At 34.9% G+C, this 18,307-nt stretch overlaps 2 protein-coding genes across 2 annotated transcripts; both read right to left on the bottom strand.

Moving 5' to 3' along the window:
* Positions 1-3,300: 3,300 nt before the first annotated feature.
* On the bottom strand, positions 3,301-6,646 carry LOC143438803 (olfactory receptor 8C8-like). Its single transcript, XM_076924489.1, has 2 exons — positions 6,407-6,646; positions 3,301-6,086 (listed from the first exon to the last, which is right to left on the bottom strand). The coding sequence occupies exon 2, from the start codon at positions 6,076-6,078 to the stop codon at positions 5,137-5,139; it is 942 nt and encodes a 313-aa protein (XP_076780604.1). The 5' UTR covers positions 6,079-6,086; positions 6,407-6,646; the 3' UTR covers positions 3,301-5,136.
* Positions 6,647-14,387: 7,741 nt separating this feature from the next.
* Positions 14,388-17,016, bottom strand: LOC143438802 (olfactory receptor 8C8-like). Its single transcript, XM_076924488.1, has 2 exons — positions 16,671-17,016; positions 14,388-16,077 (listed from the first exon to the last, which is right to left on the bottom strand). Exon 2 carries the CDS (start codon positions 16,066-16,068, stop codon positions 15,127-15,129), a length of 942 nt encoding a protein of 313 aa, XP_076780603.1. The 5' UTR covers positions 16,069-16,077; positions 16,671-17,016; the 3' UTR covers positions 14,388-15,126.
* Between the last annotated feature and the right edge of the window lie 1,291 nt (positions 17,017-18,307).

The raw sequence follows: 18,307 nt of genomic DNA, 5'->3' as shown, positions 1-18,307 counted from the left end.
CTCCTTCTAAAACTTGGAAGAAATTATCTGCTATTGATGCCAACCGAGCAAAAGAAAAATCAGGTACAGACAAAGAAGTTCTTACTGTCCCATCTCATTTATGTACCTCTCGAGTTCTGTAAACACTGCATGGTGTTTATATTTCTATCATCAATAATGACACCAGCATTCAACTTCTGTTTTATTTTTTCAAAGAACAATATAATATGTATATTTTCATTTTAAGAACAGGTCAAAATTTATTTCAAATTAAATGAAATATAATTCATAATTTGCTTAAACTAATATGCAAAGAAGTAGGAAAGTTCAAGTAACAGTTAAGAAAAAGGCTATTAGTTCAATCACACCCATAAGTAAAAGTAATAGACAAAAACAAAGAGACCTATCTATCATAAATATAATTCATAATTAAAAAGAAAAGAAAATTTTAAATTAATGGCAGGCAATTAAGATGTGGAATATTTGTCTTGATGTTATAGAAATAATGATTATAATTTCTGAAATAAACATAGAATAGTTTAAAACTACATGTACCCGCTCAAATCATGAGAAATTGAAACAAAATGTCAATTGAGAAACATTCTACAAAGCTCATGGATACTATTGAGACTTTCCATTGTCCACGTCTTACAACATAACTGAATTTAAGACAGTAACTACAAGAACAGAAGTTGGTGTCCCCGCGACCCCAAGGAGGCATCTGGGTGAGACCCAGGAAGACGAACAGAACTTTAGGAAACTAGAAAAGTGTGAATAACAAACACATACTGAGACATGTGTGTCAGGATTTGGTTTGAAAGTACAGTATTGATAATTTTTGTTTCTACCTTAGTGAGAGATATCGGTCTGTAGTTTTGATTTGTTGTGTCTTTACCTAACACTAGCATTAGATTGATACTGCCTTCATAAAAGAAGATTACAAGCATTCTTTCAGTTTGTATTTTCTTACATAATTTAATACATAGCAGAAAATTTTCCCCAATGGCATCTCACTGGGTTTATAAACCACACATAAGTACAAATGCTCAGAATTAGACAGCCAAAATAAAGGAAACTTACTGGTGTTTCTGTTGAATTTTTGTCTCATATTTCTCTGTATATCTTTTTGACTTACTGGCCTCCTACTTGATTTGATGATTTCAAATTTGGTGATTTTGAGGGTTGTGGCTTCTGTTTGTATTTGTGTATATTTCTTATGGAGTTTTGTTTGTTTCCTTGTGGTATTATTATTATTATTATTATTATTATTATTATTATTATTATATTTGATCATTTTGTTTTCTAAAGTGAGAGAAAGAAGAGTAGAGTTGGGCGGGAAGGAGATCTGAAGGATCTGGAAGAAAACGAACGTGGGGAGAGAGTTATGGGAATATATTGTATGAATTTTCAATAAAATATAACAAATATTGGTTGTGGATGTTCTTTGAGAGTCTGAAAGAATTTTTCTGGGAATCCATCTGTACCTGTGTATTTTTCATTTGAAAGGTTTTATATTACTGAATTAATGTCCTTTTTGGGGATGAGTCTCCTTGACTTAAGGTAGTGATCTCTTCCTGGCTTAGTCTTAGTCATTTGGGTGAAGATTCATCCATTTTATTTAAGGTTTCTGCAATAGTGCAATATAGGTTTTAACATTATTCCCTTACCATGTGCTGAATTTTTCTAGTGTCTATTTTAATATTTCCCTATTTACTTGTGGTTATGTTAATTTGAATCTCTTGTTTCTATTTATATATTTATATTTTATATTCTTTTTTATTAATTAGACAAAGGATTATGTGTGAATGCTGTTTATCTTTTTAAAGAATCAGATCTTAGATTTTTTTTTATTTTTTTGTATCATTTTCTTTCTTTCTATGGCACTAATTTCTGCTCTAGATTTTATTGTTTGCTCCAACCTACTGTATTTGTGTTTGATTTGTTCTAGTTTTTGAGATGCATTCCTAAATCATTTATATGTGGTTCTTCTGGTTATTTAGTGAAGGCACATTAACCTGTAAATTTTCCTCTTATGTTGCTTTTAGTGTAACCCAGAAGGGTTACCTCTCATTGTATCAGAATGTGCTGTGCAAGGTAAACAAGAAATTTAAATAGTTCTACCAAAGATAAAGCCTATTAATAAATCAATATTGAGCCTCTAAAGATATTCTCAATGGTGCAATAGTAGCCATTGACAGTAAGCAAGAGCTATCTGTACTGAAAGCCTATTCAAAGGGGTGGGGCATTTAAACAGTACTGTAAACAGTCAACTAGAAATCACTACTGCCATTTTCCTAAACCAACCTAATTTCTAACTCTAATGCAACTATTTGTTCGTTAGCTGTCATCCTTTATCAAAGAAGTTTCTTTTGCAGCAGATAGTGACTATTACAGAGATCCATAACTGGACAAAATACAGAGCAATTCATACCAACTCCAACTGATATATCTACACATAGGTGTAAGGGATAATGATGACAAAGGGATTAGAATAGTTGTTAGAACCCGAAGATAAGAATACCTGTTGGTAGATGTTAACTTCAAGACATGACAGAAAAGCTGTACTCACGATACCTCAACAATATGGTTGCCCAACGAGGCCTAGATAATGAGGCACTTGAGGAAAATCTCACAAGGCTCTCCCTGTAGTTGAAGATCTACGTGCAATGGGTAGCTGTTGAGAACTGGAAGATTCACGAGATTCCAATGCCATGCTTATCTTGACTGTAAAATCTGAAGATGTTGCCCTTTATGTTAATGTCATTTAAGAAATTAAAATCAATGTAATTAATGTTTTATCCAAAGATGGATTTTATATGCATTTGTTAATATGGAGTTATGAAACAAAATTTCTCATTCCAATTATGTAAATGGAGATATAATTATGCAGAAATTATATAAGAAATATATGTACACTATGTCCATATTGTTAACAAATATATATGGAGTACCTCTAAATACTAATTGTCAAATGAATTTACTTTTAAAATTTATCTTGCATCTAACTTACTTGTAGTGCTTTTAAAATTACAATAATTATAATAATTTATCTATAACTATTACCAAATTTTAATAATTTATCCATAAGTACGATCAAATGCAGACTGATTAAAATGATAAATCAATATTTTTTACCAGGTTGATATAAAAATTATTCCTGTAAAACTAACCTCTTTGAGAAAACTCTGACAAGTGTATTTGTTCATATTTTCTCCACCTGTCTTAGATGATTATGTCACACTCAAGCCACAGAATACATTCTCTAGCTGCCTGCAGCCACAAGTACCGGGATCTCCTGAGATGAAGCCTGGAAATTAGCGGGAATGGAGGGCGAGAGAAACGTGGAGCCAAGACAAAGTATTCTGATCAAGGCCTGAAGTTTAATAATTTGCTTTCACATATAAAGGGGAAGCCCCACCCCCCCAGAGTCTCTTCTCAGTTCAGCCCAGGGGCTGGGCAAGGAGATAGCAGTCCAGAAGGTGTCAAGGCTAGCTCAGCAGGCAGTCCATTCTTCTTAGCTCAGGTAGCAGGCTCCAAGGCTGGCAATGCAATGCCTCTCCTAGGTCCTATTATTGTTTGGTCTACTGTGATAAAAGACTTGCAGGCCTTCTCAGGCCTGGGGGAAGGGCACAACATTCTATTCATGTGATTCATATTATATATTTTCAAGTTTCAAGAAATTCTGAAAATGAAACTTCATATACCTTATTATCTGTATTTGTTAATTATTCTCTGGTCTTATTAAAATACGTCTTAAAATAAAAATGTAAACCAACAATTTTACTAACTTGCTTTTCAGGTACTATAACAAATGAAAACAAAAGAATTACATCTCAGCATTGAAAATAAGGATATTTTTAAATGTAAAAACATTATAATAAATATTGCTTCAACATCTCACATGAATAACTTTAAGAACTTTAAATTCATGTTCTATGTTTGCTCTTTTTTCTAAGCCTATATTACTAATCTACTACTTCCATGATCTTGAAGTATATATAAGAATTACAGTTTGAATAGTCTTTCTTTGACCACAGCATCTTCACTGATGGGTACATGCCTGAATTCATGCAAAGTTGAGGTTGAAAACTGATAATGTACCTTCTATAGTAGATACACATATTAAAATTGTGTAAAGCATAATTTATATTAACTTTTATTGTGAGCAAATTAATTTTGCTTCTCAGTAAAACAATAACATTTAATAAGCTTCTTAAAGTACACATTTTGTTAGAGAAATATTGCCATGCTTCACAAAAAAAGCCTGATCAAAACTTTCAGCTTCACTGTCCTTGAAAAACTGATATGAATATGAAGAAACAGGTTAAAATGTCACTTTGTAGCTTTCTCTACTCACTGTACATCAAAGACTTTTGCATAGGCATTTGCTTTTATTCCTACTTACTTCTTCATAATCCCTATTAAAGTTTTATGGATATCGTCTCTAATACAGGCAACTTGGCTGAACCATTATTCTAATATTCCATCATTTGGAACCATACTGAAACAATCAACTTTCCAAAAGTTCTTTATCTCTTTACCACCCTACTTTTTCTATTTTTGCATAAATAAGTATTCTTATTTTAGAAAACATTTATCTGGTTACCTCTTCTTAGAAATAATACACAGCTAAGCAATGATTAGTGGTACAATGGAGAAGACTCAGCTTTCTAGGTTTCATTTCTAGAACTTAAAACCGTCTCATAGATTTATTTTCATTAAAAAGATATAAAAGGAAAATATAAAATAGCATTATCTTTATGTATAAAACATATTAGATCAAAGTCTTTATCTGGAACAGGTAATGAAGATCAGCATGGATAATCTTAGAGTGTGGAAGGGTCTCAAACCCAAGAATCGTTCCACAAAGCTGCCTGCTAGATGATGATGATGATGACGATGATGATGATGATGATGATGATGATGATGATCAAAGGGGTAGTGGTCATGGTAAGAATGCTTGTGATGTTGGTGGTGTTAGTTTAAGTTTGATGCTGTATCTATGTGTGTGTGTAATGTACTAAAAATTATGAACTGAATGATAAAAGTGATGAAAGGGGAAAAATGGAAGACGGGAAGAATAGAAGAAAGGTAATGGGATGAAAACAAAATGAAAAGACCCTACCATACAGTGAGAGAGTACCACAAACATTTACCTCAGATTGTGATTCTCTTCATGGTTCTCTTTGCAGCAAGTTTGACATCCTTATTCCTAAGACTGTATATAAGAGGGTTTAGCATGGGAACCATGAGAGTATAAAACACTGAGAAAAATTTCCCCTGGTCTACAGACTCAGCAGACGCTGGTTTGACATAAGTAAGCAACCCAGAACCATAGAATAGAGTAACAGTTATGATGTGAGAACCACAAGTACCCATGGCTTTAGACCAACCTGTAGCTGATGACATGTGAACAATATTTAAGAGGATGGAAGCATATGACATTAAGATAACTAGACCAGATACAATGACAACTATACAGGCAATTAAAGAGCTCACAAGTTCATTGGCATAGGTGCTGCTGCAGGAGAGCTGGAGAAGGGGGAAGATTTCACACATGTAATGGTTGATGATGTTCAAATCACAAAAGTTGAGCCTAATCATGCAGCCAGTGTGAGCCATGGCACTTGCAAATCCCATTAAATAGGACCCAATCATTAGCAAGGAACACATCCTAGGAGACATAAGAATGGCATAAATCAAGGGCTTACATATGGCCACATAACGATCGTAGGCCATTGCTGTCAGCACATAACACTCAGAATTAACAAAAAAGCAGAAAAAGAATAGCTGAGTCATGCATCCTGTATAAGATATGATGCTTTTTTCAGAAACAAAACCTATCAGCATTTTAGGGGTACAGACAAATGAATAACAGAAATCAACAAAGGACAAATTGAACAGAAAAAAGTACATTGGGGTGTGAAGGTGTGAATTCAGACAAATAAGAATCATTAAGCTCAAATTTCCCATCACAGTAGCTGTATAATTCAGCAAGAACACAAAAAACAAAGGCATCTGTAACTCAGGTTGGTCTGTTAATCCCATAAAAACAAATTCAGTCACATAAGAGTCATTCTGCGTAGCCATTTGCATCATGGAGTCATCTGTTGGAGAGGGAAAGCAAGTGACATTAAAAAGAAAATAACTTTTGACAGACAAAGACTTTTGAAACTGGTGGATTTGTAATCACAGTACTTTGTGAAAATGCTGCATGGCATTCAATCATCACAACACAGGTGAAATCCTCAGAAATTCCCAGTCCCTTCTTCCCCAACTAGGGTTTGTTTCTTTCCAGAGAAAATTCTGAAAAACCTTCTTTGTGTCTTGTGAACATCTTTTTCTTCCTACTCTCTAGTCATCGTTACAGATCAGAGATTTTTGAAAAAGAAATATAAATGTATTATCAAAAGCCTTGAGTTTGTACCTTTGTGGCTGAAGAAAAATTATCAACACAAATAGATTCAGTGTTCAGCTTTGTTCCACAGAGCTATTGCAACAAATGGACCCTTCTCCATTGTCCTGAAGATTCCAAAACCTTTGATGATAAGGATAGGAGTAGCCATGGTGAAAATCTGTCTCTAACACCCTACACCTGCAGAAAAAAAAATAACATCCTTATATGAAACTACAAGATGTTTTCTGGTTATAGTGAGAACTTATTTCATGATCCAGAGTTCTGTGAAAATTGTTTAGAATCCTGGAAAATTATTCTCTCTTTAAGATGTCCTCCCAGGTTTCATGAGTCCCTTGAGTGAATAAATTACTGAGCCTTCATTTGCATCATGCACCATAAACAGTGTTGGCTCATTTGAGGTTCAAATCTGTGCTCAATTTATAATTTCCCATCAGGAGTACTGACTGACAGAGTACCAGGTGGTTTGCTTTGGAGCTTTTACTAGTAATTTCTAATAAGCACCAAGAAGAACTGTATTAATACATAATATATTATAGATTAATATTCTACAATATTTTGTAAAAAGTAAGTTGAAAGACATATATATGAAAGACTATATATGTATATGAAAAATTATATATATGTATACATATACATATATATATAGTGTGTGAAGCCAGACTTCACAAATTTTTCACATTGAAACTGTAGAAAGTTACAAATCTTATTAACCATTACTTATGTATAACTGCATTTTTATGTATATCTATAAACTGAGACTCATACGAGAAGGATTAGGCCAGGGCCCAGTGGTAGAATATTTATGTTAGATGTAGAAAGCAGAAGATGCACATACATTTATATTCTATACCTCAATAAATAATAATGATAGAATAAAACATAAATGGACTTTACAGTCCATTTAATATTAATTAAATGAAATTATTACTCTGTGTGTTAAAACTTGTTGAATATCTTTTCATCTTTATTCATATGAAAAAATTCTTATTCCTGGTATTATTACTATTTAGGTTGGACAAGGAATTGTGATGCTATTCTGAATAACAAAATAAACAACATCCTTAGTCCTTTCCCATTCTATATCAATATTATTCTTCCCATCACTACATATACAAAGAATTATATCCAATGAAAATACTTAAAGCATTATTGAATATTCTATGTGTATAGTATCATTAAAAATGAGATGTTAAAACAGTTTGCTTTGTCTTGTTGGATAAATTGACAAGACAGTAAGATATTGATTAGGCTAAGAAAAAAATTTCATATATATATATATACATATGTATATGTGTATATATACCTATATATGTGTGTGTCTATATATGTATACATAGACACACACATATACATATGCATATACATATATATTTAATTTAAATATAATTACATCATTTTTCTTTTCATTTGCTTTCTTTTCATTCATATGTATATTTGTATATACATATACATATATATATATATACATATATTTAATTTAAATATAATTACATCATTTTTCTTTTCATTTGCTTACTCACAACTCTTCCATGGATATCCTCATTCTCAAATTCATGACCAATAACCATGTGTTTATTGGACTTATTTCCAAGAATATACTTGAGAAGATGGATAAAAAACAGCTGCATAATCAAAAAAGCCTACCACAGACTAGGTCACTAATCACATACTGCATCCCCAGAGTTGCCTGCAAAAGTAGCAGGCACCTCTACAGGTGGAGAATGTAGCACTAGCAAATCAGCTAGTCAACCTATATCAGTTATTTACTGCTTCCATGATATTCAGGAAAATCTTGAGAAATTATAAGTTTTAGCTTTCCTGGATTGATAAGATTTCTTTGCATGCCACGACCATTTCTCCTCCCTCCAGAGTTGAATGTTTCATTTGAAAGAAAATTACTATGAAATATTCTTACAAATAACTTAGTTAATTTTGAGTATTTTTGAGTATTTATGTAAAAGGCATACCTATTATATATAGGTATATAAATATATAGATAAGACAGTCATCCTAAGTTACCAGTTAACTGAAGAAAGGCAATTCTTTCCCTATTTGTATAGTCTTGGCATCCTTTTTGAAATTAACAAACCATGAATTCAGTGTTTACTTTTAGACTCTCAGTTCTATTTCATTAATTTGTCTGTAGTTAATAGCACATTAATCTGATGAATACAGCTTTGTAGAAAGTTTAAAATTTGAAAATTGAGTACTACAACTTTGTTCTCTTTCAAAATTGTTAACTGTAAATGATGCTGTGTATGGATGCATCATCTCTGCCTCTCACTAAACAAGGCTCAAAGTATGTCTGGCAAGAGGGGAAAAATGAAAGGTACATATGGAATGTACTATATGTAGATATTAGCTGTTAAGTCATTGATTAAAAAAAGTATAATCTATATCACCTTAGAGTTTAGAGATACACTAATGGAAAAGAGATGGATTTCCCTACAAAGGGGAAGTAGAAATGTTACGGATGGATGTGACATAGACTAGAATAGGAGGGTCAAACAGCAAATGGGAGATAAAAAGAGACAAGGAAGTGTATGTGAAGCAGTGTCAGGGACAGCTTTGCTTATACACTGAAGGCCTAAAATCAGCCATAGGCCTAAAGTCAGCCTGCTGGAACAAAGTCTTGGGTCTCTGTGGAAAAACACTGAAACAGATAACTATAAAATATTGTAAACAAGCAGCTTTGGTGGAAATTTACCACCCTGGTTAGGAACAAGTAGTCATTAGTTTTGTGGATAGTCATAGACCTTGGGTAGCCTTGGTGGATAGTACCAACTTAGATAAGGACAAGTGAATCATAGGCAGAGTCATAGTGAACTGTCTCCTGAACCTTCACCCAGCTGACAGACACTCTGTTCTAGAAGATATCTGTACTCCCCCTGAACACCTAAGCTCCTACATCATCCCCTTCCCCACATGCTGCCTTTTTGTGTATATAACCCCTGAGTGAAAAAGTAAAAAGTACGGTTTGATCAGCCCATAGACAAGCTGTGTTTCTTTGCGTTCGCCTGTTCCCCCCCCCCCACCCCCCAATTCTCTCTTAGGTGATCTCCCCGGACTCTGTTTAATGCCCTGCAGGACAGGACAAAGCAGCATAGCTAAAACAGCAATTTCAAAGGGCAATTGCAAATCTAATACAGTAGAAACCTTCTAAAACATGTGTATATGAAGCCAATCTAAATGAAGTCAACAAAAAGTAAGGAAGATAGAGCCCCAGCCAGACAACTCTCATCATTAAATAATGCTTCCAGTACCAGGAATGAGTTACAGCTACTTGAGTTATTGGTCAAAGGGGTTGCATGGAAACTCCGAAACAACACAGGCTGTTGAGAAAGTTATGTGTTGCTTTCCATAACCCAACAGTAACATCCTGTAGCACACACACACTCACACACACACAGGGAGGGAGGGAGGGAGGGAGGGAGGGAGGGAGAGAGAGAGAGAGAGAGAGAGAGAGAGAGAGAGAGAGAGAGAGAAGAAATACCTAAACAACTCATTGAAGAAAAGAAGTAGGGAGATCTGGTGGGGTGGGGACATCCTCACAGAGATAGGGGGAGGAGGTACAGGATATAGAACAGTCATAGGGTGGACCTGGAAGTGGATAAAATCTGGACTGTAAGAAAAGATTAAATTAAAAATGGAAAAAATAAAGAAATAATTTTAAAAAGAAAAAAAGTGGACCTGGTGCCTACCTAGAGTATTTACTCATATAGTCAAATGTTCATTCGACTATAAAGAGAAAGTTAAATGCTACCAAATGAGAACTGTAAATGCTACTCTACCTATAAATCTTTCAATCTAAAATGATGACTGCCAGCAAAATAAGCATATGTAATTATGGCACAAAGCTTGTGGGAGTTACCAACAATGCTTGATTACTGTCAAACTCTATAACATGGAACACACACCAAAACTGCCTGAGTAGCCAAGACTCTGGGACCAGAGAGTTCATCAACCTTGGGTAAATACAAATCTTCCTGTTCTGCTAAAAGAACATACCACTAAAATGACTCCTAATGACATTTTGCAGTACTCATAAATATATATTTTTTGATCAACCATCATAAATGAATTTTCCTCCAAAAATACATAATAATAAATTCAGCCAGAAAATGTGCTGAATGGAAGACCATGGTATATTCATCCCTAAGAGGGATGTCTTCTTCAAATCCACCCCTTGGGGCTCAGAGAACTCTGTAGAAAAGAAAACTAAAAGAGTATAAGAGTTTACAGGATGGAAGACTCAAAGAAAACAAGACTACCTAAACATACAAATGATGCATTTTTGTGAACTCCCAGAAATTGTAGCCAGCATTCATATGGCATGCAGGGGTCTGCAACTGGTAAAATAGGGTCTTGGAGCTGAGAAGTGGACATATCACCCATCCCTAACAGAAGCTATTTTCAATGCATACTCACTTCAAAAGAAAAATTATTTTTTTTTCAAATAAGCCTTACTGAGGAAACTAACCACTTTTAAAGGTAGTCCCCATGTTCAGTAGTAGACAGCTAACACAAATCTGCTCAACAGCATCTTTGGAGGTTTCTTGTCTCATAATTCTGTGTCAGGGCACTACTTTTTTTTAAACGTCATTCATCCTTTGTGTATATATTAGGTGTAGAGTATGTGGGAACATGTTACCAGACAGATATAAGAACTATGAAGGTTTAGTTAGCTCAGACCCTAGAAATCCCAGAGAAAAGAGAGAATGGAGAATAGTAGGAGTACAGCTGTTTCCTGTCTGTGTACTTTCTCTGGAGCATATAATCATAACGCCTCACTGAGTCGTGTAGTCACATGAGTCACAACACCTGGAGTTCTCCATGTGAATGGAGATAGCCCTGAGCCTTTAGCCAACGAGCTTTGCTTCCTGGGTATTCCTTCCAACAAAAGGTATTTAATCCTTTGGTTCACCCTGAATAAAGTGGTGGTTCACCCCAGTTAAGAGTATATGTCTTTTTGATGTACCCACCATCAAATAAACTAGTATTAAACAAGCAAGAATCATCTAAAAGAGTTGCTATGTTAAGGATGACCACAGAGAAAGCCTTCATCTTAAAAAGCTGTACCTAAAACTCCTCAGGAAGGCCTTCTCTCCTACAGACGCACCAGCATACTTGGCCCTTGCACCTAATCAAAATGGATCCCATTCTTCCTGGGCTCTGCCTTTCCTTTCCTGCCTGGCTAAGAGGGACCAGCAGAGAGAATGGAAACAGGCAACCTTGGAAGGTAGGAGGTGGGGGGGTGGGACCTTCCAGAATGTACCAGAGACCTGGGAGGTGAGAGACTTTCAGAACTTAAAAGACCTTAGATGAAATGTCCTACAATGGGGAGAAGGAACTTGTAGAGCCCACCACCAGGAGAAAGACAGGGCATCAATTGAGGGATGGGGTTGCCATCCCACAGTCAAAAACTCTAATTGTTTTTGTCTGATTGACCCATAATTGTTTCTGTCTGAAAGAACTGCAGGGATGAAAATGGAGAAGAGCCTGAGGAAAAAGAGGTCCAGCAACAGGCCCAAATTAGGATCCAGCTCAAAGGTTGGTCCCAAGGCCTGCTGCTATTACTGAGGGTATGGAGTGCTCATAAAAAGGGGTCTATCATGAATGCCCTCCAAAAGATCCAAAAAGCAACTGACAGAGTCAGTTATTTACACCCAATCAATGGACAGAAGCTGCTGATCCCTGTGGTTGAATTAGGGAAAAGCTGAAGAAGCTGGGGAGGAGGACAACTCTATAGGAGGACCAGCACTCTCAACTAACCTGGACCTCTGAGACATTGTACCACCAACCAGGCAGCATATATGAGGCCCCCAACTGTAGCAACCAGCAGCCACGGACGAACTGGGTTCACCTGAATGGAAGGCTGGAAATGAAAAGAGATGGAGGGGCAAGAGAAATGTGGAGCCAAGACAAAGTTCTCTGATCAAGGCTCAGAGTTTAATATTCAGCTCCCAACACACATACAGCAGAGGACTGCCAGGTGTAGACTCAGTCAGAGAAGATGTACCTAACCCTTAAGAGACTGGAGGCACCAGGGAGTGGGAAGATCTGGTGGGATGGGGAGTGTGGGATGGTGACATCCTCATGGAGATGAAGGTGGAAGGGTAGGGGTGGGGAGGTGGGAAAGAGGTATAGGATATGGAACAGTCTGAGGGTGGATTGGGAGGGAGATAAAATCTGGATTATAAGAAAAGATTAAATAAAATTTTAAAAAAGAATTATAAAATTGGACATTTTTTTCATAAAATAAACATAGTAAATTTCTGTAAAAAAAAAATATGCGTGGGAGCCTAGAAGTGAACTTGGTGTTACTCTTTAGCTATATTACCATAGCGACAAATAGCCTTAAAATATTTATTAGTATGCTCATAAATAAATTATTTATCTCTTAATCTCCTAATTTCCTCTTCACAACGAATTCTGTGAATTAAGAAATGTGTGCCTGTTCAAATGCTGAGAATTAGTGAGAATTGCATGCTCACCCCAAAAGAAAGCATAATACTACCTCCTCTGTGGCCCAGGGACCTCATAGAAAAGGCGGCAGAAAACAATGAAGCAGGTAGAAGGCTGAAAAAGAAGGTCTATATGTCTTTGAGGTATGAAAATGTCAATAAGTAATGACCTCACACCACCTGTGCCTGGTTCCAATGAACATATACAAAAATGATTGGGTCTACCTATCAACTCCATCCATTGATTGTAGAGTTGCTCACAAGGAAACAAATAACAAACAGAATAAGAAAGGAATCACGGATGCAAAACTTTTCACAATAGCCTCAAATAATATAAAATATCTATGGTAACCTCTCTAAGCAAGTCAAAGTCTTGTATGATAAAACTTCAAGTGTTTGAGGAAATAAATTAAAGAAGATGTCAGAAGATATGAGGATCTCCAATGCTCATAGTAGACTTAACATAGTAAAAGTAACCTTTTTACCAAAGCAATCTACGCGTTCAGTGCAATCCTAACTAAAATTGCAACACAATTCTTTATAGAACTTGAAAAGACAATTCTCAACTTTGTATGGAAAATCAAAACGTAAAGGATAGCTAAAGCAATCCTCAGCACCAAAATAACTCCTGAATGCCTCACCATTCCCAACTTCCGGTTTTACTTACAGAGCTATAGTAAGAAAAACTTCATGCTATTGGAATAAAACAGACATGTTGGTAAATGTTATTGAATTATAGATCCAGAAATTTTCCATATATATATACATATATATATGTATGTATATATATATATATATATATATATATATATATATATATATACATACATATATATATGTATATATATATGTATATATGGACACCCATTTTTTTTTAAGAAGACAGAGGTACATACTGGGAAAAGACAGCATCTTCAACAAATGGTGCTGGTCAAACTAGATATCTGTTTGTAGAAAACTGCAAATAAATCCACACTTATCACCCTATACAAATGCAAGTCTGAGTATTAAAGACCTCAGTGTAAAATCTGATACACTTATTCTGATAGAAAAGGAAAAATAGCCCTGGATGCATTAGCACAAGAGAAGACTTTCTGAACAGAAATTATCCAGTATTACATCAACAATTAATAAATAGGACTTTATAAAACTGAAAAGTTTCTATAAGGCAGAGGTTACCATCAATCAGGCAAAGTGGCAGCCTACAAAATGGAAAAAGATTTTTTTCCCAGTTCCACATCCAATAAAGGACTCATTTCCAACATATAAAATGAACTCAAGAAACTAGATGTCAAAAATAAAAACCTAAATAATAAAATTAAAAAGTGGGGAATAAATGACAAAAAATCTCTATTTGCTGAAATAGTCTCAAACTCATGGGGGAGTGGAAAACTGTGCAGTTGAATAGGCCAAACACATGCTGTGATAACCACAGAATAAAAACTTTATTTCAGTTAATTATAAATTTTCCTCATCAATTTCAAGCTCAAATACTAGAAAATGAACCATATCAAATGATAGCTGAAATGTTGACAATTATATCAACCCCGTAGTTTTCTTCTCATCTCTTTGAATGAATATATAGGTGATAAACCCACCAGATAAGGAAGTTGTCTTTCAAATCAAACTATATATCAAAGTAATAACAGACAACTGAGAACAAAAAGAGGTAAAGCATACAATTCCAAGAATTTTATTATTGACTGAAAGAGAAGAGACAGTGGGGCAGTGGAAAGGGTTCAACTGTTAAGAGCACTTAATGCTCTTAGAGAAGACATGGGTTCTTTCCAAGCACGTACTTGGTAATCCCCACCTAACTGTTACAATACATCTAAAGATTCTGAAACCATCTTTAATCCATGATAGGCTCTTAAAGATATATGGCAAACATACATTTCACAGAGTTTCGACACATACATATAAACTTTAAAATAAACATACAAATTTTTTAAAAGAAATATATGAAAGAAAAAGCAACAACAACAACAAAAAAAACCTGAACAAGGTCTTAATCTAATAGAGACAATGAACATTACAACATCTTAGAAACACATTGAATCTGAGGATGCCACATATTTTCACAGTACACACAGAGTTATATTGCTTGGGTTAAAGAAATATGTGGTATTATAAAGTCTATGAATGTTTTTGAAAAGCAAGGAATAATGAAAAAAATGAAATATATGTAATATAAAAGACAAGAAACACATAAAAACACTATAAAAACAGAATATGAGGAGGCTAAAGGATGTACCACAGAATAAATCAGTTTGTGATTCTTTTCCAGGTTTTTTTCACAGCAAGTTTAACATCCTTGTTTCTGAGGCTATAAATAAGAGGGTTCAACATAGGCACCAATAAAGTATAAAACACTGAGAAAAATTTTGCCTGACCCACAGTCTCAGCAGATGATGGCTTGACATAAGCAAGTAGCCCGGATCCATAGAAGAGACTAACAGTTATGATGTGAGACCCACAAGTGCCCAAGGCTTTGGACCAACCCTTACCTGAGGACATATGAAGAATATTGTAAAGGATCATAGCATATGAGACTAAGATAATGAGGCAACATAAAATGATAGCTGTACCTACCACAACATAGCTCATAAGCTCATTGACATAGGTGCTACTACATGAGAGCTGGAGGAGAGGGAAGATGTCACACATGTAGTGATTGATGATGTTAGAATCACAAAAAATGAGCCTTACCATACATCCTGTGTGAGCCATGGCACTAACAAACCCCATCAAGTAAGAGCCAAATATCAACAGACAACAGATCTTAGGGGACATAACGATCTTGTACATAAGTGGCTGACAGATGGCCACATAGCGATCATAGGCCATGGCTGTCAGCACATAACTCTCAGAGTTCACAAAAACGCAGTAGAAAAACAGCTGAGCCATGCATCCTCTGAAGGAGATGGTGTTCCTCTCTAAAACAAAACTCATCAGCATTTTGGGAGTAGAGACTAATGAATAACAGAAGTCTATGAAGGACAAATTGAAGATGAAAAAGTACATGGGGGTGTGAAGGTTAGAGTTCAGGCAAATGAGATTCATTAGCGTTAAGTTTCCCATCACAGTGGCTGTGTAGTTCATCAGGAACAGGACAAATAAGGGCAGCTGGAGCTCAGGTTGGTCTGTCAGTCCCACAAGAATAAATTCTGACACTGAAGATGTATTTTCCATAGTCATTTGCATCATGTGTGGCACCTGCAAGAATAAGTGTAGAAAGACAGTATTAACCCATGAACCATCTCTCACTGCAAGAGCAGAGTTGGATTTATCAGTTTCTGAACTTCAGTAGTTAAACAAGGAGTCTGGGGAAATCCTTATTTCCTCTATCCACTAACCATGTTCCTTATCTCTCCAGAAAGATACTTTCTTTGACTATTAATTAAGTCATTAAATTCTCTTTAGTGGATGTACTAAGAATTTTGGTTAACCAGTGTAGAGGAATATTAGGGCATTGAGTTGGAAGTGGGTAGGTGGGAGGGTAAGGGTGATGGGATGGGGGGTTGCAAAGGAAAACCTGGAAAGCGGATAACATTTGAAATGTAAATAAATAAAATATCCAATTAAAAAAAGAATTAAGGTTGAAAAGGCCTATACACACTTTTTCCTCAGAATATGAATATATATATATACATATACATATATACGTGTATATATATACACACATATATACATATATATGTATATACATATATATATGTATATACATATATATGTATATATATGTATATATATAAATGTTTTTTTGTTTTGAAGTTAAAGTCTCAAGATAAAAACTATTTGAAGCTCACCTTGATTCACCTGGAGTCTTCCTTGACATTGGAGTTTATGGCGTCTTCCTCCACATGATCAGAAGGCCAAAAAGTAGCTAAATATTAAGCCTGTCATTCCAATTAGCAGAGCAGTGCTTCACTTTTATAAGAGATTTACTGGGCCAATAACATACTCTCTGTTTGAAATTTTACAAAGATTCTTGACATACACATAAAAGAACATAGCTTTCATACATGAGTCTCCAATATTTCATAGTCAACATTTTGGAAAAATAAAATCATTACAAGCATGAAAATTTTCTCTTTTATGAGAGTCTCCCTTCAAGATTATGCCCTTAAGGGTAGAAATTGTTGACTTTGTGCCATAGAAATAATATCAGTTCTTTAGAGATTCAACATTCTACTCCATTTATAACTTCCCAGCAGGAGTGTCGATTCCCTAGGGAAGACCTGAGAGTTTGTCATCTCTTCATTAAGCTCCGCAGAGCTCTACAAGAGGAAATGTCTAGGGACATGTTCACTAGCCATTTGTAGCTTTCCTATGATTTTAAAAATAAATGACTGACAAAGTATTAATATTGTATATAACAATTTTATGAGGAGGATAAAAGAATATGAATAAGCTCTCAATATAGTACAAATTTACATTAGAACATTTGACTTCCCAGCTATGAAACTTTAGACTTTGCTGATCCTTGCTTTCGTCCGTCCGTGTTTTCTTACGAATATAAATATTCAGAAAATTGACAAAGCTGAACCAGTAGTAAAGTTCTAGGTTAACATACAAAAATTTATATGTATAATTTATATAAACAAAAATAATTATAAAATACATAGAATAAGAAATCTATTATGACACCAGGCAGTGGTGGTTCATGCCTTTAATTCCAGCACTTTGGTGGCAGAGGCAGGTGGATCTCCGAGTTCAAGGCCAGCCTGGTCTACATAGTGAGTTCCAGGACAACAAGTGCTACACAGAGAAACCCTGTCTCGAAAAAATAATCTATTATGTTTTGAGACAATTTATACAATGTATTATAAGTCTACTGGATACATGATAATATACTAGTATGTGTTAGTGTGCTTATACAGTTTACAGTTTTTCAATCTGACTTTACTCAGATAAATAAAGTTAGTCTTGCCTTGACTCACTGGAAAAACTAAATCCTTCCCATGCTGTTGTCTTGTGTAGTGGAGATAAAACATGTTTGGCTACTAGCTTTCCATGTCATGCTCCCCTCCTCACCACCATGCACACATGAATCATAGTCTAATATATTTCTCTAGAAATTATCAAATATTCATTGCATAATAATTGATAATATCTTTAGAAATATCTTAGGCTACAGTACTAAAATAATTCTATTTTATGTCATTTTTTTCTTTCTTAATTTTTTTGAAATAGGAGAAAATTTTAAAGAGCATTTATAGATGTAAACACCTGGTAACACTTTTGGCTTAGCCAACTGATAGAAAACTTATGGTTAACCAAATCCAACAGTAGTAATATAAAGCTATTTCAGCTGCTAGAAGATTGTTCCCTCTCCTGTCTCACCAATGTAAGTTGTCTATAAATACATATTGGTGAAATACTTGAGGAACAGGCTTTTGGTTTTAACCAAGTCTTATTTCTGATGTATTCTCTATATTGGCTT

This window comes from Arvicanthis niloticus, chromosome 26 (genome assembly GCF_011762505.2).
Source record: "Arvicanthis niloticus isolate mArvNil1 chromosome 26, mArvNil1.pat.X, whole genome shotgun sequence".
NCBI lineage: Eukaryota > Metazoa > Chordata > Mammalia > Rodentia > Muridae > Arvicanthis > Arvicanthis niloticus.
The sequence above is the reverse complement of the archived record's forward strand: the minus strand, read 5'-3'. Positions and strand labels throughout refer to the sequence as shown.